Source organism: Triturus cristatus, chromosome 6, assembly GCF_964204655.1.
Source record: "Triturus cristatus chromosome 6, aTriCri1.1, whole genome shotgun sequence".
NCBI classification, from domain to species: Eukaryota; Metazoa; Chordata; class Amphibia; order Caudata; family Salamandridae; genus Triturus; species Triturus cristatus.
Window position 1 is genome coordinate 561,871,502 of NC_140589.1, and position 23,778 is coordinate 561,895,279.

Here is a 23,778-nt window from a genome sequence, read left to right on the forward strand (position 1 = left end):
TGATAGTTTGTAACAATTTTGTGCCGTAATCCAGTCATTCTGTGCAGCATGTATGCATGTTGTGTACCCTTAATTTAGGGTTTGTGGATAGTAATTAGCCTCCTTGGCCACGGTTTTATAGTAGAATATCGGGGTTTTTTTTAAAGCACAGGAAAAGGTTTATTGAAAAGATTAATATGATCGTAAAAACAATACTTCGTATAAGCAATCAATTACCAGTGCATAAATACAAGAAAGAGTAATAAAGAATAATAATGGTAAGATAACATATAAGATGATATGAATACGGTCAAAGATTCACAAAAATTGTAAATAACAGTACATGTCAAAAATACACAGTTTAACAGATATTATAAGAAATGATAAACTAAGCATAGTTATATACAAACAATAGGAGGTCAGGGAGACTTGGTAACTTCTTGTAGTGTGAGAACAATTGAAGATGTTTTCTTCACTGTATTGTCTAGAAATTGTGTGAGGGGCAGCCGCGGTCTGTGGAGGGAGTTCCGTGGGGCGGAAAGGCGGGGCGGGGGAGGGGCAGGGTGGGGGGTACTAAACACCGGAATATGGATAATTGGAGTTAAGTAAACAATTAAATAAATAAAACGAATTTCGTAGCACGCGCTGCATCACAAAATGCGATGCAGCACGCGCTACAAAATTCGTTTTATTTATTTAACTGTTTACTTACCTCCAATTATCCATATTCCGGTGTTTAGTACCCCCCCCACCCTGCCCCTCCTCCGCTCCGCCTTTCCGCCCCATGGAACTCCCTCCACGGACCGCGGCTGGTGAGGGGGCACCAGAGGTGTAATCGTTTCGTAGCAAATATTAGGATATAGTTGCTGGTGGTTTTGCTGCGATGTTATTGGCCTATCTACCTTCCAACCTACTTCAGGTCCTCTTCACCTCCAGTCCTGCTGGAGAAACCTAAATGGGTGACTTTCACAGCAGGGTTTCACAATGACCGTAGCTCCAATGTAGCACCCCCATGGGAAGTCTGGTTTTGAGATAATTCATTCAAATCACCATTAAATGGAAAATTGAACACAAATCCTAAGTGTATGAAGCACAACTTGTCAGAGTGTGGTACTGTTGTTTGAGTGTTAGAATTGTAGAAATTAGAAGCAAATCGTGAAGCACACATGGTTTTGAACCTTATTTCTGTTTAATCTTCACTAAATCACTTGTATCTTGTTGGCAGGTACTAGAGATGGTTTTGGTCATGGTGGACTCCCTCCCCTTTGAGGACAGTAGATTGACTCACCAGAGCTCTGCAAGGCCACATCTTGAAAATACAGTTGACAAACCTACCCCCTTGGCACCTTCAGTGACAAAACCAGCACGTACGAGGAGAAAAGACAGAGGTAAGAAACCAGCGGAAGCACCTAAAGCACAGTTAACAATCAAGAGATATACATAGGTATCTCAGGGATCAATTCACCTCGGGTAACTATGCGTATGGCCTGGTAATGCTGTACTAGAGTGTTGTCTCGTCTGGTCTCCAGTGTAACAATCTGAAACATAAGTGTTTCTACCCTCCCTGCACTCCAGAAACCATGACTGTATGTTAAGAAGCTGGTGTGTTAAATTTCAAAGAAAACAGTTCTACAGAGGAAACCCAGTATTCATCGGACCAATGTTATTAAAAGTATGTAACTTTTGCTTTTTTGGGTAGCTGGACGTACAAAATGTTTTTCAGACTTGTCTAATGGGTTTTGCGACCTATGCTGAACCGCAATTTGAAAGTGGTTTGAAAGGTGAGCTCCTTCCAAAATACCATTTGGTAACCTATGTATCAAGAATTTGCAACTGCAATTAGAGTCGGAAACCGTTGATCAGTTGCCGACTCCTCAAAGGAGGTTATAACTAATTCACAAAGAGGGAGGGGTCCCTGTGAGACCCCTTTCCCTTTAGGGATTTTGGTTGGCAGCCTCAAGGGGAGTAGGCAGTGATCCAGGTTACCCCTGCCTACTCCTTCAGATATTTTTCCAAATGGGAAACTTTTTAATTTTAAAGCCGCACCGGTCACTCATGGAATTTGGGCTGCTTTAAAAAATGGTGGGAATGCAAACACAGGTATGGTGGTCTGCTGTCCCTTGTGTGCCTCCATCCCTGTGTGTGTAGCCAATCACAAGGGTCACAAAGTGTGGCCTGCTTATTGAATATTAATTAGGTAGGTCATACTGCAACCCTTCACTAATGATGTATTTGAAAACTGACCTAATAGTACATTGGCTGCTTCGCAAAATCAGATTCCATTCAGGAAAATGTAATGCGCAATTTGCAACCACTTTTTGTGAATGGAATCCAAGGGCCAGATGTACGACCATCAGGGTTTGTGACTCGCAAAATGCGATTTTTAGCGACTTGCAATTTGCGAGTCGCAAAACCTGATGTACAACAGTGTCTGAGACACTGTTTGTGATTCTTAAATGGGTCACAAGCAACCCGCCTCATTAATATTCATGAGGCAGGTCTCCATTTTTGACCCATTGAGAATGGCCAGCACTCACAGGTATAGTGCCCTGCTGGGGTCAGTAGACCACCATGTCTGTAACTGCTTTTTAAATAAAGAATTATTTTTTTAAATGCAGACCGTTTTCCTTTAAGGAAAACGAGATGCTCTTCAAAAATTAAAATTAAAAGTTTTGTTTTCATTTTTTCAGATACGGCAGTGGTCCATGATACCACTGCCTGCTCTGAAAAAATGTTGGCACCCCCATTCACAAAGGAGAAGGGATGCCTTGGGGACCTCTTCTCATTTGTGAATGGCTTTCCCCCAATTTGAAATTGGTGGGAAATTGCGAATGTTTTGCGACCGCATTCACGGTCTCCAAACATTCCTACATACCAGTGCAACTCATGCCCCTTCCTAATAGCTACTCGCAAACCCTATTTTGCAAGTCAGTAATAGGTTAATGACATGCAAAATAGGGTTGGTACATTTGAAAATGTATTTTACTGGTCGCAAACGACCCAAACGACCCAATGGGCCTTTTGCGACCAGTAAAATGCGTCGTACATCTGGCCCCAAGTACCTCAGACCCTAGAAACATGGTTTGTGACTATGAGAAATGACATGTACGGCAAACAATAAATTCATAACCTGCTATAGGAATGAACCATTTTGTCAAAAACTAGATGAAATATATGTGAGAAATTTCATAACAAATATGTTAATCTTTGTCTGTTTGCAGGAATAGGAAGAGACGACAAGGTAGATAAAGCAAAGTGGAAAAGCTTACAGTACCGCATTGGTGACAGCAGCACAATCATTGAAAGGATTCACAGGTAAGTCTGTTTCAAGCAAAACCCTTGACACTCGTCTTCCACAGTGGCCGGTGCTGCTAGCCAGGGCAGAGCGCCTGGTATCTACAGGAGATGACGGTGTTAGCACTGCGAGCTAGCGGTACCACTTGAGCAAGTATTAAGTAAATGTCAGAGAATTTGCAGCTATATCGGTGATACAATGAAATGGGAGACAGAGATACTGGCTAGTATCAAATCTCAATGTAAAATATGAATTGTTATTAGTGTGTATTTCTTTTTGCTTCACTCATTTGTCCTCTATTTTATGGGGATCTAATAAAAATTACCCCAGAACAGAAACTCTAGTTCAGTATGGGAGTCAGTCGGTAACACCAGACTTATGCTTGATATTGGTAGCCAGTCTCCACAACTTCAAACATATGGGAAAAGGCCGGACAGTGCCAGACTCGGGAATTGCAGGATTTTCTAACCCTCATATTGCACATCATCTTATATGTTGCAAAAATAAATTAGGTTTTGTCTTCTGTGACTATTGCTCTTCTGTTGAGTTGCGGCCTATGGTTCATATCCACTATGGATTTGTTGCCAAAACTTTTTGTGGCCCTAACTTTCATGCACAAACTGTGTAATTGAAGTTCACAAAATGTGTCACAAATGTATGTAAAGGGCAGATCCGTGAATCAGTGTTTGTAGATGTTTACCCCAAAAAATGGAACTTATAAGTGATCAACATCGGCAAGTTCAGTGGATTCTAAGTTTATTGTCAAGAGGTGTAAAAAAGGAATTTTCTCAGACAGACAGGTCCAGAGCTCAATTGCTTTTACTTTTAAAAAACAGATTCTTAGGTTTATAAAAAGCATGAAACAGTATAGTTCAAACAATTGTATTTATTAATTTACTGCAGTCGCGGCCAGCATGGTTCACGGGGCGGGCGCAGGGTCATGTGGGGTGGAGGGTGGATGAGTGGTCGCAAGGGAAGGGGGGTTGCACGGGGAGGGGGGGTTTAAATAATAATTAAAAACATACTTTTCCCAGGGTCCCGTGTTTTCTCAGCTCCAGCTCTGGCTCCTTCTGTCCTGCCTCTGCAGGAACAGGAAGCAGGCAGCCTCCCTCCCCTTCGCCAATCACAATACTGCAATGGCAGCGTTGTGATTGGTTAGGATGCCGACCACACAGGCGTCTATGGGGAGCCATTTTCTCCATGTAGAAAAGGGAGAGTGCGCATGACCGGTTTTCAGTCGCGGCTGGCATTGCTTTATGTGTGGGTGGGCGGGTGTGGGTGGGGGCACACGGGGAGGGGGGACGGGCGACTGTTTGCGAGGAAAGAAAGGTTCACATGGGGGGGTTTAAATAATAATTTTTAAAAACCTTACCTTTACCTGGTCCTGCGTTTTCTCAGCTCCAGCTCCTGCTCCGGCTCCTCCTTTCCTGCCTCCGCAGGAACAAGAATCAGGCAGCCTCCCTCCCTCTCCCTAAGCCAATCACAATGCTGCAATGGCAGTGTTGTGATTGGTTGAGACGCCGACCACACAGGCATCTATAGGGAGGCCATTTTCTTCATGTAGGCTGCATGCCCCAACCAAACCCTTCTGCTTTAAGCAGTGGGGCGACGCTCCTCCACTAACATGGTGGAGCCACCCCTGCTGGTTTGGTCGGCCCCAGAGGGCCGACCAAACAGTCAGGGCCCACAGCATTGGGCAAGCCATTCCTCCCTTGCCCACAAGCAGACCCGCCCGCCTTCAACCAAATCCTTCTGCTTTCTCGCAGTGCGAGAAGCAGAAACATAAAATTGTATTTATAATACCATTTTATGTATCTGCTTCTTGCACTGTGAGAAAGCAGTGGGGCGACGCTTCTCCACCCACATGGAGGAGGCGCCCCTGATTTACTGACTACCAAGGTAATACAGTTAAGCACAATTACATTTAAAGCTTAATTTTCATCACATTTCTTTTTACACAGAGCACTTGCTAACAATTTGAAAATATTGACAAATACTAATCTTTCTTGGGTCATTCATGGAAGTTTCATATGGGTTAGTATTGCATCCTGTTGTGTATGTTATGTGTCTAATATCTTAATATGGTTGTTTCTTTCAGTTGCTCATTAATAACAGTTAAATAGCATATGCTCCACTGTTTCTCTTTCGATACAACTTTTTCTTTTTTTTTTTAATATATATTTTATTTTACTTTCAACATTGCACATTTATATTCATTAATACATATTTCCCCCGATAGAGGAATCATACACAACATTGAGACTTATCCAACAAATTTAAATTTAGGTAATCATATCATATCATAATTTGACTTAATCAAGAGAAGAAAACTAACAAACAAAAAACCCCCTCGGTCTTCTACTCTCTACCCTATCCCATCCCTCCACCGTGCTAATGGCTTCCATATTCTTAAGCCTAAGGCTCTCCCGGTTCTTCCCTTCCTGGCATATATAGGTTTTTCTAAATTAAATGTGGAAATTAAATTTGCCAACCAAGTTTGCATGGGGGGGGGTGTTTTCGTCTAACCATGCCCTAGCTAGAGTTAATCTATACACCGCCATAGACATAAATAAAAATTCTTTATCTAGCTCGATATTTCCAATTCCCAATAAAATCAACAAGGGGTTTAAAGATACCTGTATCCCTAATGCAAGGGCAAAAAAGCTCTCAATATCCCTTTTTAACGTGTATAATTGAGGGCAGGTAGCAAACATGTGAATAATATCTGCTTCTGATGAGCTACAGCGAGGGCAGGTAGTCCCACTAGTACCACCCCATTTAGCAATTCTATCTGGGGTGTGATATAACGAAAATAATGTTTTATAATGCTGCGATTGCAGGGAGGCCGAGCACAGTGTGGTACATCCCAGTTCCAGTGACTCCTGGAAATCATCTATTCCTCCTTGAAGTTTCTCCACCCACTTATGTTTGTGTTTATCTAGATCATCCACTTTAGTTTTAACTAGAATAGCATACGCTGATCTAATCGTATGTTCCCCGCCAGAAATTAAGATCTCCAAAAAATCATTGGTTTGATACCCTGCTGAGCCGCCCTGCTTTTTACCCAGAAAACTCCTAATCTGTAAATACTTGAAGAGATCCCTATTACTTAAATCAAATGTGCTTACAAGTGTACTGAACTGCGCTATTCCCCTTAAATCTCTTAAATCCCCAAGTTTCTTAATTCCCTTTTGGTCCCATACAGCCATGACTGAGTCAGAAAAAATTTCGGAGGGAAAGGATCTATTGTTATACAGTCTGACATATCTATGAAATCTTCCCATCCCCATTTTTTTCAAAAATGCATTCCATACTTTAATAGCCGCATCTAGAGTTTTGAATTGTTTTCTTCTGAGACAGGCAAAATCTGTATGTTCTAATAGACAATTTTCTGTCTCCTGACCCAATAAAATTGCATAGACCTCTGTCGACGAAGAGTTAACTTTCTGTAGAATCCCCTCTCCTCCGATTAAACCCTGCATGTATTGCAGGGCAGATGCCAAATAATATAATCTAAAATCGGGGGCACCCCATCCTCCTCTTTCTCTAGGTAGAGACATGAATCTGTACGCTCTACGTGTTTTTCCGTGTGCCCATATGAACCTATTAAGTATACCCTCCAACATGTTGAACCATTTAGATTCAAATAATAAAGGAATTGCTCTGAATAGGTAGAGAAATTTTGGCAATATTGTCATTTTCACCACATTAGTGACTCCGACTAAGGAGAGATGTAAATTGTTCACTCTATCTAAGTCTAGTTTTACTTTAGCCATGACAGGGATCATATTTGCCTCAACAATAGCATCGATGTTAGCTGCGATTACAATACCCAAATAAGTAGCTGACATAACCACCCTAAGGTCCGTGTAGACGGTGTGTTTATTCTTGACTATCATGGTCTTTGATTTATTTAAGCTGTAACCCGACAAGTGCCCAAACTTGGTGGCTTCTCGTTCCACCTCCATTATAGCCATAGCAGGGTCGGGTGTTAGTATAGCCACGTCATCAGCGTATGCTAGAATTTTAACGATTCTACCATTCAAGACCATTGGGGGGATTCCACCATTTCTCTCCAGGTGTCGTAGTAATGGTTCAAGAAATAAAGCAAAGAGAAGTGGGGACGAGGGACAACCCTGTCTTGTCCCCCTACAGATCTTAACTACATCTGAATACCCTCTATTGACTCTAACTCTGGCTGTGGGTCCTTTATATAAAGCTTGTATAGCTGTTATGTAGCCTTGCCCTATACCACACCATCTCAGGACTGCCCAAAGGTACTCCCAGGCGACCCTATCGAAGGCTTTTTCTGCATCTAAAAACAATGCTGCGATAGGGTCGCCCAGGGTTCCTGCTGCATCAAACATCTCTTTCGATACAACATAATTGTGTTTTGTTTTGGACATTTGTAATGGAAGTATCCTACAGTACTCCAATTAAACATAAGATATCCACACATTTTATGACTTTAGAACAGGCATGTTGGTTTAGTCATTCTCATATATACAATGGTAAGCCGCTGACAGCTGTATATTAATTCATGCAGAAGTTGCATCCGGCACTAAAGACACTTTTGCTGTAGAAGAAGTAAAGTTATATTGGTTTTTTTTATAAATCTGTTTTTATTGAGTTTGTGTTTTATATCATTGAATTACAACGAAACAAAACAACCCCCCCCCTCCCCACTTCGGATGGCTACATGTATCTGGCAGTCGTATACAACATTTATATGACAGCCTGGCATGGAGAACTACTCCCAGGATTCCATTCACATGACCTTCCAAATCGATTGTAATCCTGTCCCTACTATCCAATGTTGGCCCCTTTCCTTCGGTGTGTCTCGCCTTTCAGTCCATCCCTTGCCCCATTGTTCCGAGTAGTTTTCTCAGCTAGAGTTATATTTTTAGCGTCCGCATAAATATCGATTTTCTTAAAGCCTCCCCGCTCCCAAGCCACACCATCTTCCGCCATGGATAGATTTCCTTTAAGCTATAGGTCATTATCAGATACAGCAGTGAAAAATGACTGCATTTGCTATTAAATGTTATAAGACCACTAATAATGGATTTTGTTACAGATCTTTCAACATCTCATTGTTTTACTTCAAGTAGTTTGCTTAAAGTGAATTGAAGTCACAATATTCTGTTAATTTTTCCAGCATACTTTGCAAGCCTATCGGGCAATGATTGATAATGTCCATGTAATCCGCACCGTATAGTCCTGGTACATGCTCATTGTCAGCTTTTTTGGGGAGAAGGTTATCATTTACAATGAGCCGTTCATGGGGCAATTTAAAGACGAGAAGCACCCTTGCTTAACCCCCTTTGAAGCAGTATTGCAAGAAGTATATTCCTATCCAAGCCCTAAGCCGATAGAATCCCATGTGCTACGCAATGACACTTGGGTATCCTTAAATATATAATATGGAATACCCTAATTTGCAATATTTCTTCCCAAGTATAAGGTCGATCCACAGTTTTGAATGCCGCTTTAAATCTATGTAGCCACAATATCATGGGGATAAAGGGTTGATATTTCTCACTGCTTTGTAAGAAAGATCCATTAGTATGCAGCAATCTGTGACTTTAAATCGATCCTTTCAAGTGCTGGTTTCGATCAATGGAAAAGTGTTGTTTCTCTTCTGTCCAAACAGGACGGCAGTTAGCAGTGTCTAGGCAAATATGTTTCTAAGAGGGTTTCAGCATAGCTAAGAGGTGGTACATAGTTGGGCTATGAGATTCACCCCATGTGAACAGTTGAGGAGGAGTCACCAACTCCAAATAGCGTAACAAATCCTAGAAAGATATGTGTCCACCAATGAAGAAACCTTTGATTCACAATCCTAGCCTCACCTTTCAGACTGATCTCTTTTTATGGTTTCATATATATAGTGATCTGATAGAGACTTCTAGCTATACATTCCTCACCTTTTGGATATTCCCCAGGCGTCAGACTGGATTTGGAAACTTTTTTCTTAGTACCACTAAATACCGGAAACAGGTGCCTTGCGGCTCCACAGTGATGCCATTCTGCTCCAGAAGTAAACACAGGGACTATAAAGGCGCCTTTCCTCTGTGCTGACATCCATTGCTTTCTTTTCGTGACTGCGATTAGCAATTTTTTAACAGTGTGCAAGGGATGTCACTGCCTAAGATGACAGGTTTTTAGACTTGTGAGGACTTCTCTCAAACAGTCCTTCCTCCACACCCACAGATTGAAGATTTTCCTCAGCTGTACTGAGACTCTTCAGTTCTTTACCAACTTTCTCTGGCATGCCTTCGGGCCCCACTGAGCCGAAAGGCCTACCACCTAGATTTCCACCGGCGAGTTCACTCTCTACGCTAGCTGGACCCTCCGAGCTTCTTCTGCCCTTGGCTCCAGTACCAATGCCACCTCTGGTGACCATAGCCCACCGAGCCTAAGTACATTGATGCTGATTCCGACAAAGAGATGGCCGATTACCCTTTTCGATGCTGAATTTGACTGCCAACACAACTGAATCAGACTAAGGCTTCTGTACTCACCTTACCGCAATGCAGACAATACTCTTTACATTCTCTTTTGGAATGGAATTTGATAACAATTATGACCAGGATGATGAGTTCGCTCATACCTATGCAGATGACAATTGGCATGATGACTTGAAAGACGCAAGTTAGCTGGACACTTCCCCTGTCTTGCTCTCCCCTCCTGGCACAGCCAGTGAAGAACCTGCATCCTACGCCATTGTTATGTGTAGGCCAGCTGAAGTCCTTGATATGCACCTCCCCACCATAAAAGTGAAAACAAACGTCTTGATGGAAGGCCTGCAGCCTGGCCAGACTGCTTCTGAGCCTCTCCTACCTATCAATGAGGCTTTGATAGGCACCCTAATTAGCACTAGGGCTAAGCCTTGTATTGGCTGTCCTGTTAACTGGCAAATTGCCAGACGCTGTTGCCCTGCTCCAGGCAACCCAGCTATTTTATCATAGCATCCTTCTCCTGAGAGCCTTGTGGTGCAGGCCTCCAACAGCTGGACCAGCCCCAACAACTTTCCTACCACTCCCCTTCACAGGGTTTCAAGGTGAGTGAAGACATTTGGAAAACAACTTGTTACATTGGCCAGTCCACTGTGCTCCTCCCACGCCGAAGCTGCTGAACCTCTTCAATGTACTCTTGCAGGGTCCCCGTCACCTGATGAAAGGCAGAATCTACCAATTCTATTTGTGTTAGCAGGAAATCATATTAAACAGGTGAGTCCTCCAAATTGTTTTCAAAGTCTACGCCTTACCCTTCCTTTCATCACTGCTGTGCCTTCCACCTTCTAACCAACGACTGATGGAGGATCATCTCTCCATTTTGTGGCAGGAAGTGCAAGCCCTTTTGGCCAAAGTAGCAATCAAGAGGGTGCCTGGACCAGAAGTAGGGCATGGTTGTAATTCCCGCTACTTTCTGGAGCCCAAGAAGGTTAGAGGACTTTGGCCTATTTTAGACATGCGTTCTCTCAATTTCTTCCTCCAGAGGAAGAAATTCAAATTCTCACCATGGCCCAGGTCTTGTCTGCCCTCGATCTGGAGACTGCACTGTATCACTGAACCTGCAAGACCCCTATTTCTAGATTCCCATCCTGCTGGCACATCGGCTCTACCTGTGGTTCGTGGTGGAGGAGGAGCAGTTTCAGTTCATTGTCCTCCTTCTTGGTCTCACCAATGCCCCTCAGTGTTAAAAAAACTGATGGCTGTGGTGGCAGCACACCTTTGGAGGTCTTGAGTACCAGCCTCCCCCTACCTTGATGACTGGCTGTTGAAAGTAGTACCCCAGTCGTCAGTCACCTCCACACTATGGTGAACCTCCTGTCATCTTGGAGAAGTGTGGCTCAATGGTTAGAGCGGCAGACCTCGATGCAGAGCACTGATCCGGGACCAGGGTTCTATTCCCGTCGCGGCAGGGTCTCGGGCTATAAATTCCGCGGACCGGATATTCTCGCCTCAGTGCCTATTCTAAATATGGGTCCCACGCTGCAACTCTGGGCAATAGCTTGCTTAATCTCCACAACGGCCCCACAGCGCTGGGGATGCCTGGCTTCACCCTGGGGATGCCCAGGAGTGGACATTTCACAGGGAAAGCCGGAAAGGGTTCCCTAGTGGTATGAATACAGCGCCGGGAGACCCCGGTCTGGGGTAGCTGTGCGCTATATAAGTACTAGCACATTTACATTTACATTTACATTCATCTTTGGTGTTCACTAGAGACATGCAGAAGTCACACCTGATTCTTTCCCAGATGGTCCCTTCATCTGAGCCATTCTGGACACTGTCCGGTTTCATACCTTTCCACCGGGAAAGGGAGTCCAGGATATTCAGGCTAGGATCCCAATCTTCCAGCCTCAGTCCATCATTTTTAGTGAGTTGAGCTCTGAGGCTGCTGGGATGGATGTCTTCCGTCAATCTGCTTATCGAGCATGCCAGATGACATATGCAGGCTTTGCAGTGGGATCTGAAGTCCCAGTTGGTCCAACATCAAGGTGAACTCTCCAAATAGGTCTAGATTTCATAGGAGACTGCGAAGGTTCTGCAGTGGTGGCTATTGGCCTGTGATTGAGTCAGTGGTATACACCTCTCCCTTCCCCACCCAGCGTTGACAGTGATGGCTGATGCATCACTCTTGGGCTGGGGCGGCCACCTGGAAGTGGTGGAGGTCAAAGGCCTCTGGTGGAGTCTCTCCTCCATGTCAACCTTCTGGAGCTGAGGTCTATTCACTTGGCGCTGAAAGCCTTCGCACTGTCCATCAAGAGGAGGTTGGTACAGCTGATCATGGACAACATCACCTCGATGTGGTACTGCAACAAATGGGGGGTGGGGTTATGGAACCTGTGCTTGGAGGCCTTGTGCTTCTAGAACTGGCTGGATCTCCAAGGACTTTTCCTGGTGGTGAACCACCTGGCAGATTATTTGAATGCCAGGGTTGATGAGCTCAGTCTTTGGCTCCTAGTGGATCACAATTGGCAGTTACACTCAGCGGTGGCGTGAGGTCTCTTCTGCTACTTGTGAGAGCTTTGACTAAATCTGTTTGCTACCGCCGAGAATGCATAATGTCAGTACTTCTGTGCATTGGGGTTTTCAAGGCATCTCTCGCTGGAAGATCCAATTCACCTCGAGTAGAACTAGGGACTCCGGTGTACCCTTTCCGCGGATACCACTCCTGCCCCATATTCTCAAGAAGATCAGAAAAGACTGGGCCTGAGTCATCCTGGTTACTCTAGATTGGGCACAGAGAGTTTGGTATGCAGAATTCCTGGACTTGAGCCTATGTCTTCTGATCAGGCTGCCCCTCCATGAGGACCTGCTGTTGGAAAAACAGGACAGGGTTCTGCACCCTGGCATTTGCAACCCCCATCTTCATGTGTGGAGATTGAGCAGAGGCAACTGAACCCCTTTGAGCTTCCTCCAGAGGTGGTTGATGTCATCTTAGCAGTCAGGCGTCACTCGAGGAACCTGTATACGCCTGTCATTGAGACAAATTTGTGGTTTGGTGCGGCACTCATCAGGTTGACCCTCCTCCAGGCTGAACTGTCTGATGTTCTATGGTTTTTTCTGACTCTCACCTAGCAAGGCCTTGCTCTGGGCACAGTTATGGGTTATCCTTTGGCACTCTCTGCCTAATGGTTGCCTAATCAGCTTGGCCTTTATATGGTTGCCTGATCAGCCCTCCTTGTTTAAATCACCGGTTGAAATGGGATTTCTGAACACATGTAACACATGCAACACATGTATCCCCCTTCTCTGTTTGTGATGTCCCAATGGGACTCCAATCTTGTTCTCGCTTAATTAATGTGTACTCCATAGAGCCATTTCACAGCTGTTCATTGCACCTTCTTACAATTAAAATGGTGGTCCTGTTTGCCATCACATCTGCACGGCGTGTAAATGAGTTTCAGGTTCTGTGTGTTCATCCACCATACACCACCTTCTTCCCCAATAAGCTGATTCTGTGAACTATAGCCTCCTTTTTTTTTCGAAAGTTGTGATGCCATTCCATGTCGGTCAAACCTTCACCTTAGTGGGGGGCGGAGCTAGCCTTGAAGCGAGATAGCCCCTTGCTAAGCGAGCTCCTCGCGAACGCCCGACAATCCTACAGCCCTATCCTTCCAACACTAGCCAAAATACTTGAATCCAGTGGAGAACCAGTGGTGTAGACAGCGGGACCAGTTTGGTGCCAAATTTGATCCCAGACGACACTAGCAGGCTCCGGAGCAGCGGCGTCACGCTCTACGGCCCTTGCGGAGAAAGTGAAAGTACAGCCGCGGGCTTCAGTAACATCAACACACCAAGACGCATGTTACGCAACGCAGGCAAGTGGGGAGACAAGGCCCGCTGTGTTTGAGTCACCGCGGCCGGAAGAGGCGATAATGCTGGTGGACACCCACACTATGCTTTGGCTATACCCCCACTGATGGTAGAGGGCATCGACACGCTTGTGGAGGCCAGTAAGTGATGCGCTGCCCCATTTGTCCTGGGCCCGTATTCCGGCGCCCGTTGACCCTGCTCTCTCGCGCGTGTTATCGGGGAGAGTAAAGTACCCTGCTGGATAGCAGGAAGAGCCCGACCGGCGAATGCTCCCTTGCACATCTTCGGGTGCTGTTGGGGAACTGGGGGCGGCGCCCTGTGGGAGCCACGTGAAGTGCAGCCGGGACGGGTGCGCAGGGATCGGCCTGATTGTGGACTTTGCCCGCGAGCAATTACATCGCGGTGCGGTAGCGTTGTGCTGATCTGTGAGCGCCGGAGCAATTGTGGCCTTGTAGGCTTGTGGAACTCTGGGACATTGTGCACACCAGTTGTCTGCAGGGGCTGATGGGTCAATTAGAGTAAAATATACTCCTCATACCAATACACAAGAGCTGGCCCCCCTGGAGCCCAGGCGCTGGATATTTGATTGTGTGGTGTGCCACACATATGGAAGCCGGGATTGCGCAAGTAAAGCTGTGTACAGGGAAAACAGCTGAGAGAACCTGCACCGCATACCTCCAGAGGCTGACACAGGACAAGAGGTGAGGCCGGTTCTTCGGCCCCCCTGGTTGTGAGTCCTGAGCGGGGAGACAATAAAGAGAGTGCCTCCCTGTAAGACCACGTGCACTGTACCTACACCGGGGACCACAGATAAACTTGGGCATAACCTTCGGGCTGCCAGCCGTTTCTAGGTCCTGAACGGCCCTCGCGGCATAGCCACACTCTGGGCTGCGGACCGGACTGGAACCTTCGTCCTAGGGGTTGATGTGCTGGTGATGCTGCCCTCTTTCACAAACGTGGTAACGTCTCAACTGCAGAATGCGTAAACCGGACCGCAACCAACCGAAAATCACCTTCGAACAAACTAGGAGGCAGCAGGATCAGGGCACAGACAAACAATCGACAGCGCAAACAGCGACGGGAGCCACAGGAGGAGTAACGAATGATGACATACAGTCTATGTTCACCACAATCCAAGCGGCGCTATCGAATATTGATGGGAAAATTGATTCCCTGACATACAGAGTGGATAGGATGTCAGAGCGGCTTGATAAACATACGGAAAGACTGGACATGGCGGAGTGGAGAATATCTGAAACTGAAGACGGACAGGCACAGATGGACGCGAAACAGTCAAAGATGGAGAAACAGCTGGCAGCCATGACGGCGAAGACAGAAGACTTAGAAGCTCGGTCCCGTCGAAGCAACATTCACTTAATGGGAGTTTCAGAAACGACAAATACGGGTCCGATGGAACGTTACGTAGAACAACTGCTCATCACCATGCTGGGACGTTCTCGGATGTCTTTATTGTGGAGAGAGCCCACAGGTCGCTGGCGCCGAAACCACCGTCTGGATCCAGGCCTAGACCGATTATCGCTAAACTCCTAAATTACAGGGATAGAGATGCGGCGCCCTGCAACGCAGGCATCCTTGCACTATGGCGCAAGGGTGTCTGTCTATGTTGGTGCTAGGCAGCTTTTTTAGCACAGGCGCAAATTGAAACACAGGGGCACGCCGTATTCATGTAAATACGGCGCATCCTTGCATTTTTTAAATGACAGAGCATGATGCTGCTAAATTGCTCACAGGGCCATGCTGCACCATTTCCAAGTAAATATACCCCTTTGCGGACATTTCGACAGCCGCAGAAAGTACGAGGCCAAAGCATAACCCTGAAAGGTTCACAGAACAGCTCGTGAGAGTGCAGGGGCCTAAACCATGCTTTCAGGTCTGAAGGAGCCGGGTTCCCTCTTCTGATTGAACTCTGGAACCCTCGGTCGATGGACCTTTGGTGTCTGCTTTAGAAGTGTAGAGGGGAAAAATAACTCATTCAGTTGGAATCACCAGTGCAAAGAATCAGGACTGCGAAGATTTCACAGACTCCAGGTTGTAAGGTTTAGTGGGTTTATTGCAAACAACTGGACATACAAGCACCTCAAGACAAGTTGTAAAAGTACATCTGATAGATACTACTAGCCGCAGATTCCTTACCGTAGAATTATCCCCAGGTGTGAGACTGGATCTGGAAACATTTTTGCCACAGCATCTCTGCACGCCGGGAGACGGCACCACGTGACTCCGCCCTGACGTTGTCCACGGACATGAAGTCAGTGGGGTCACATAAGTCCCACCCTGGCGCGCTGACGTCAGTTTACTTCTTTTCTGCGTGCAACGCAGATCCGGAGTGAGTTCTCTTGGCCTGTTTTCAGGCCTCTTTTAACGCTTTTGTGTTGGGAACAGTGTGCAATGCCTTCGGATTTCAAGACATGTGCTTCTTGTACGCGTCAGATGTCGGCGACTGACCCTCACCCTATTTGTATGTGCTGTTTGGGCAAGCACCATGATTCTATGGACTGCGACGCTTGTCAGCATCTCAAGCCGAAGTCCCAGCGGGAGCGCCGGATGAAATTGCTTTCGGCCCGCTTGTCCAGATCGGTCTCGTCGCAGCGTCCGTCCCCTACCTCGGAAGGGTCCAGAAGCCGCCGATTCCGGCTGCGGCATCGTCCTTAACCGAGGCCCCATCGGCGTCGCTCGCCTGCCGGTTAGTCCTGCAGCTTATCACTTAGGCACTGTCCTCATTCTACAGAGGGCGCGAGTTTCTCTCGGGACTTGCGCCCTCACCCGTCGCACCCTATCCGCCGTTTCCTGGCATTTGGCGACAATGGCCCAAATGAAGGCCTACACTGCGGCTCTGCAGGCTTCTTTTGGCCCCCCTCCTCTCCCTGAGACGTCCGCCGCTCCCTCGCCATGCACGGGGCCTTCTGCAGACTCGCCGGCGGCTTCCCCCCTGGCGCCGACTTCAGGTGTTGGAGGTGTGGTGTCGTCGAGGTGCGGCCCTACTGGGTTCCCCTCTTCGACCCATGGAGTCCCTGCCTTGCCGCAAAACCCCATGAGGTTCCCTGTGGTGTCGCAGGAGGTCACCGGGACTCGCGGCTCATCCCGAGTCCCCCTCGGCCCTCTGGGAAGGCGGCTGTCTTACCGGAGGCCCAGCTAACGCCTTTCCGGCACCGACGGCTTTCCTCTCTGGCAGTGCCGCGGGTGGAGGCCAGGACCCGGGGCCCTCCCCGAGTCCCTCTCAGTCCTCTGCGCAGGTGGCTGCCTTGTCGGAGGTCGAGCCGGCGCCTTTTTGGCGCTGTTCATTGGCCGCTTCGGCTCCGACCCCGCCCCTTTCTCCTATGAGGCACGTGGCGGTGGAGGTTGACACTTCGGCTCTGATTGAGGACACACCGGTGCCCATGGCGGACTCCCCAGCGCCGTCCCACCGTCGGATCACCGACTCTTCTCTGGATGTCCCTTCCTCTCCGGAGGATTGTCGTCTCCTCTTCACCGGAGACTGGACGCCGCATCGTTGCCTTTTTCCTGGTGGCTTCCAGGGCGAGTTCTACGCCGTCTCCTCATCCACGGCCCCGACAAGCTCTTCCGTACCTTGCAGGTGATTGCCCCGCCGGCTTCTCCGCCTTCTCCGGGGGCCCCTCAGGCCCCTCACTCGTCCATGGGCCTTCCTCCAGCAGGGCACGGGTACGGGCGGCTCAGTTTGCAGCCTTCGCCTACGGAAGAGTTGCTCTCTCCCCCACGATGCCCTACGGAGGCGAGTGTGGCCTTTGTCCGGGCCATCTCCACGTCCACGGGCATTTTGCAAATGGGCAACCGCGCTCCATTCCCAACGGACCACTTGTTGGAGGTTCTCCACCAGGGCTCTGGTGAAGGGGAGCCGCTGCTTCCATTTGAAGCTTCGCTCCACAACTCTCTTCTGGGGGCCTGGGGGTGTCCTGCTACGGGGGATCCGATACCTCAGCCGCTCCTCCACCACCACCAACCTGCCCCGCACGATCCAGCCTGCCTTTTTTACCACCCATCTGCCCAGGGCCCTGTCCTGCAGACTGCTTTTCCTTCCTTGCCTTCAGTGTTGCTCCCTCTGTCACAGGAGGACCGGTGGTTGGACTCCTGGGGGTATAACATCTTCGCTTCCACTAGTGCTGCTTTGCGCGCGCTCAACGCGCTTTGTGTGTTGGCCAGGGCTACCTCCGACCTATGGGATTCTGCGGAGTCCCTTCTGTCTCGCACCTCCCATGACGGTGCCCGCGCTGATCTGCCGCGCCATGTGCTGGATGGTCGGGAGTTAGCTGCGTTTATTCTCCGTTCGGCCTTGGATGTCTCTGATTCTCTCACCCGCGCTATGGCGAGTTCTGTGGCCCTCCGCCACCATGCTTGGTTGCGGGATAGCGTCTTTCCGGAGAATATTCGGGAGCGTCTTGTTGACCTGCCTTTTGATGGGATTCTTTTATTCAACACCCACGCAGACTCCGCTATTCAACGACTTGCGGGGCTCCGTCCTCCTGCCCCTCCGTAAGCTTTGGCTTGTCGGTCGTCAGGTGTCTTATGGGAGGTGTTTATCCCACCTTTCTCTTTGGGCCTAGTGTTTTGGTTGGCCCGTCTGTGTGATGTGTGTGGCTTGGAATGCCTTCAGGGTCCTGAACTTGGCCCCTCTGTACTTTTGGCTGCTGGTACAGCCCTTCAACTTTTGTGGTGTGTGATATTTGGCTGTTAGTGGACCCATATAGGTCCTCAGGTTGGACCATCTGTGTATTTTTTGGCTGATTGGTAAGCCGCCTGTGGTGATACCTACAGGTCTTTTATATTCTTGGCCTCTGCTGCGGGTTTCCCTAAGAGGTGTTTCCCCTGTTTTGTTTTGGGACGTGTCATACCCTAGGTGGGGTACTTTTAGGCTAGGGTATAGCTCTGTCCTAAGCTGGGCTGGTGTGGATACCTGCTCGGGTACCTCGCGTTTCCTGGCGTCACTGTATGCTGCTTGGTGCAGTCTCTTTTCTTCTTCTGCCTTAGCGCAGCTTGCGCTGCTCCAGGTTCTGTCCTTCTCAGTATCCGATGGTGTTTCTATCCTTCTTCTCCAGGGCTTGCCTGTTGTACATTTGCCCTTTGTTCCTGCGGGATATCTGCTTCTGTGCGTTTTGCCTTCCCTCTTCAGCCTCTGGATCGCCAGACCGACTTTTGTCATGCCGTCTACGACGTTGTGTCTTGGTGTTTCCACCTTATTATCTTACGTTTCAGCCTGGTCCTCTGCCTTGTGTTCCAGCGGGGCTAGGTTATTCCTGGTGTTCTCCTGTGTTCTGGTTGATGGCTTTAGGTCTGTACTCCATATTTCTCACTTTCTGGGGGTCACTTTGTCCCCGCCCCCCCCGGCTGCTTCTTGGGGGGTTCTTCTTCTCCCCTTTATCTTCTGGCTGGTCCCACTTCTCTTCGTGGGTGGGTTTTCCCACTGGGACGGTCCTTCTCTGGGGCTTGTTCTGGGGTTCCCTTGCCTCTGTCTTCGTCTTGCGCTCGGCTTGTTCTGGGCACACTACTTCATAGTATTTGCCAGCTGCATGCTGTGCACGACTGGTAGTTATGGTCCACCTCTGTGTGCCTCGGCGTGTGCCAGTATGCTCCTGTCCCTTGCTTTTCTGGAGCTTTGCGCGACTGTGTCTTCCTTCTCACGTATGCGCCTATCGGCTGTGAGCCCGTTCCTGCCTTGTCCTCTGTTTCGGGGCTGATACCCGTTCAGCTGTACCTTCGCTGTGTATGTTCTCCTGAGGCGGGCTCTGCCTCCGTTCCACCTCTTCTCCTTGGATTTTGCAGGTGGTTCTTTTCTTTCTTTGGTACTCGCTTGGTGCCGTCTGTCCCTCTGGGTTTTCTGGCGGACGCCCTTTGCCCCTCGGGTAGGCCTGTGGTATCCATGCCTTCCCTTCTCCTTGTTCTTGCTTACTCTTGCTTGGTAGGGGCTGGGCCGTCCTTCAGATCAGTTGACTGGGGGTGAGTGCTTGCAATGTTCAACACTCCGTCCATCATTTCCTTTGGTTTTTGCTTTGTTCGCCATAAGTTGTCAGGGTATGCTCAGACGTGAGTCCCTTGCTCCCTTTGCCACTGGATTCAAGCAAGCCTGGCTGAAGACGGCTGAAATGCCAGAAACCGGTCCTAGGAAGCTTGTTTCCGGTCCAGGGAAGACATGGCTTGGCAGTTCTGGCTAGACTGTTCCCATGAGACACAGGGTCAGACTGATTTGCATATGACCATGTCTGAACTGGGGTGGCAGAGGGGGCTAAAGAACGGTGATGGATTAAACCCAGATCAGTTGACTGGGGGTGAGTGCTTGCAATGTTCAACACTCCGTGCATCATTTCCTTTGGTTTTTGCTCCGTCCTTCCTGTCCCCATGACACATCCCCTGTTGGGGCTCTGTGTTCTTCCAAGTTGGTGAGATTCTTTTGCAGACCCTCCTCCCCTCTGGGCATGGCTAGTGTATCTATTCTATGTTAAGGAATCTGCAGCTAGTAGTCTCTATCAGATGTACAAGATACTTACCTTTGGTAACAATATATCTGGTAGAGACGATTCTAGCCGCAGATTCCTTCACGACCCGCCCTTCCTCCCCTTTCTGCGAGGGCCCTCTGCTTGGTTTTTTGCAGGCGCCTCCCTCTTGGTGGCTTGTCTTCTGTGGGTGTTTTCTTCGTTTTCTTCCGGTCAGGCATCTCTCCAGCTAGCTCCTCTCCAGTGTACGTGCCTACTTTTACTCTGTTCCCTCTGTTGTTAGAGTTTCTGATCCCCTTGCGGTCTTCTACGTTGGGGAATCTTTTGCCTGTCCTACTCCTTTCAGGGGTTATGGCCCTCCTTAGCAGTGTAGTCTGGGGATGGATGGCTGTTGCTCCTCTGTTCCGGGCTTGTGGCCCTTCACTCTGTGGTTGTGGTTGCAGACCTTCTTTATTTCTATCACGGCGCTTTCTCATGCTTGTGCCTCCATGATGGCTCTTGCCTGGACTTGCGCTGTGGTTCCACGGAGTGGTGCTTGCGCTTTTCTTACTCTGGCTTCGCTGCTCTGGCCTTATGGTGCTTTGGTGGCGACTGGTGCTGTCGCCTTGGCTTGCACGGTTGTTCCTTAGAGTGGTGCTGTGCTCTTTTCCTGCTTTGGCTTTGCTTTTGTAGCCTTCTGGTGCCTTGGTGCCAACTGGTGCTGTTCCTCACCATTTGTTTCTCTCTACTTTGTTTCTCTGGTTTTTTCGCACACTGTTCAAATGCTCTCCTCAGTTTTGTTGTGATGGCTCTGCGTTGTGGCGCGGAAATGTTATCCGAAGCAAACTGACGTCAGCGCGCCGGGGTGGGGCTTATGTGACCTCGCTGACGTCATGCCCACGGAGGACGTCGGGGTGGAGTTGCGTGGTACCGTCCCCCGGCGCGCAGAGATGATGGGCAAGAAAGTTTTCCGGGTCTAGTCTCACGCCTGGGGATAATTCTACGTTAAGGAATCTGCAGCTAGAATCGTCTCTACCAGATACATCGTTCCCCGAAGTTAAGTAACTTGTACATTAATCTTGAGCAAATGCTTTTTATATTGTTAAGAGGATCTTGTTTTGCATTTGTTGTCATGTTTTACCCAAACATGCTGGTTTGCTACTTAGAACATCATAACATCGTTTTGAAATGTCTTTCACTTTATGTGCTAATTATTAGTGTTTCTAAGCTGGAAGATGGGCTGCCAACTCAGACCTTGAAGGATGTTGAGTCTTACCTTGCAAAAGCCAAAGAAGGCTCACAAGGGGTTACTGGAGAAGGATCCTTGCTTGAAGACGCTGCACCTCGTAAGTAATCATGTTAGCACAGAAAAAATGAAGGTTGTTTTTTAGTTCTCTGCTAGACCGTGCATGCTCCGTCTCTTCGATACATGTTGTTTACAGGTAGTGTGCTACGGCCTGGCCCAATATCACCATTTGTTTGCTTACATGTCACTCTCACATCCTTTGTTCCCATTTGTCATGGCATGCATGCATCATGCTTCTTCCTGGGTTTGACCCTCCCCTAGAGCATGAACCAAGTACTCATGTCCATCCACTTCTCCCGTTTTCAGAGCTACTTGTTAAATTGTGTTTAACCACTCCATAAGTGTGCTTCTGTTTTCACTCACTTTTCTCCCTTTCCACATGCCCCCAATTCCTGTTGCTGCTTTTCCCCTCCCACCTCATCCTTGTTGCTTCTTTTCTGTCTCGCCCTCCTACCCCGTTTATTCTTTACTTGCTCCCTTTAATCTGTTTAAACACTGCATACATGCTTGCTACTTAGGTTGCATTTTTATTTCTTTTACAACAAGCATATGCCACTGACGTAGTATTCCATGTTGCTCCAATCTACCCCACCAAATTTACCCCACTCCTATCTACCCAAACCTACCCCCCTCCAATCCACCACACTTCAATCTACCCCAGTCTACTACTCTACCCCACTCCAATCTACCTCACTCCAATCTACCTCAACCTACACCACTCCAACTTACTCCACTCCCATCTACCCCAATGTACGCCACTACAATTTACCCCAATCTACCCCACTTCAATCTACTCCCATCTACCTAAATTTACCCCACTCCAATCTACCTCATGCCAATTTACCTCAACCTACCCCACTACATTCTACCCCATGCTACCCCACTCCAATCTACCCAGTGTACCCCACGCCAATGTAACCGACTCTTTTGTACCCCACCCTAATCTACCCCACCTCAATCTACCCCTCTCCAGTTTACCCCACTCAACCTATCCCAAACTACACACCCCAGTCTACCCACCCCAATTTACCCCACCCCAATCTACCCCACCCCAGTATACCCGTCCAAATCTACTCCAACCTACCACAATCTACCCCATCACAATCTCCCCTATTGAGCCCCAATCTACCCCACCCCAGTCTTCCCACCCCATTCTCCCCACTCAAATCTGCTGACCCCAATCTACCCAACACAACCTACCCCACTCTACCCCACTACAATCTACCCCACTGCAATCTAACCCAATCGACCCCACTCCAATTTACCCCAATCTACCCCTCCAATCTTTCCCAATCTACCCCACTCTACTCCAACCTACACCACTCCAGCTATTTCAGTCTACCCAGTCTAACTCACTCCAATCTACACCACTTCAGCCTATCTAAACCTACCCCCTCCAATCCGCCCCGATGTTCCTCAATCTACCCCAATCTACCCCACTCCATTTTACCCCAATCTACCCCACCCAATGAACATCACCTCAATCTACCCCACCCACCCTACTGGAAATCTACCCCATTCTAACCTAGCCCACACAATCTTCCCCAATTTACCCCACTCCTATTTACCCCAACCTACACCACTCAAATCTACTGCACTCCAATCTACTCTACCACAATCGACCCCACTCCAATCTATCTTAATCTATGCTATGCCAATTTACCCCAATTCAATCTACTTTTATCTACTTCACTCCAACTACTCCAATCATACCCAAATAAACCCCACCCCAATCTGCCACAACCTACCCCACCACAATATATCCCAATCTACCACACTCCAATCTACCGATGCCGGAAGGGTCTTTTGGCCCTCTGTTTATCCCTGCTGCTGATTTTGTGCCAGGAGGTGGTGAAGAGGAATGGGAGGGGCAGCTGGACCCTTTAACCGACCAGCTTGAAGAACCTGTGGACTGGCAGATGGACCTGGGTGAGGCCAGTGGTTTGGACACCTCCCCTGATACTGGCTTGTTTTCTCCCCCTACGGTGGCTACGGAGGAGGGAGCTTCCTATGCTGTGGTGGTGAGAAGGGCGGCCGAGGTCCTTGGCCTCGAAATCCCTTTGATGGCAGGCAGAACTAACCTCCTGACAGAGGTGCCTCAGCCTGCGGCTTCCACTTCAGAACCGCTTTTGCCCTTCAATGAAGCCCTCACTGATGTCCTTCTGGACACTTGGTCTAAGCCCAGCAAAGGGGCTCCTGTGGACAGGACAATTGCCCACCGGCCACTCCGGATGACCGATCGTTCCTTACACAACATCCTGTCCCTGAGAGCTTGGTTGTCCAAGCCTCATCTTCAAAAAGCACATTACCTTCTGCTACCAATAGGGAATACAAGTAGCTGGACCATCTTGTGAAGAGGATGTTTTCTTCCTCCAGCCTGGCACTACGGTCGGTGAATACTGCTTGCCTCTTGGGCCAATACACCCGTAC

At 48.3% G+C, this 23,778-nt stretch overlaps 1 protein-coding gene across 1 annotated transcript in view; it reads left to right on the top strand.

The window, feature by feature from the left end:
* Positions 1-23,778, top strand: part of LOC146817397 (dynein axonemal heavy chain 5-like) — a 1,608,734-nt gene that overhangs the window by 1,234,356 nt on the left and 350,600 nt on the right. Inside the window, exons 78-80 of the mRNA XM_085609634.1 lie at positions 1,205-1,367; positions 3,201-3,294; positions 21,261-21,388. Of these exons, the coding sequence (XP_085465760.1) occupies positions 1,205-1,367; positions 3,201-3,294; positions 21,261-21,388 (385 nt within the window). The remainder of the gene's footprint in view (positions 1-1,204; positions 1,368-3,200; positions 3,295-21,260; positions 21,389-23,778) is intronic.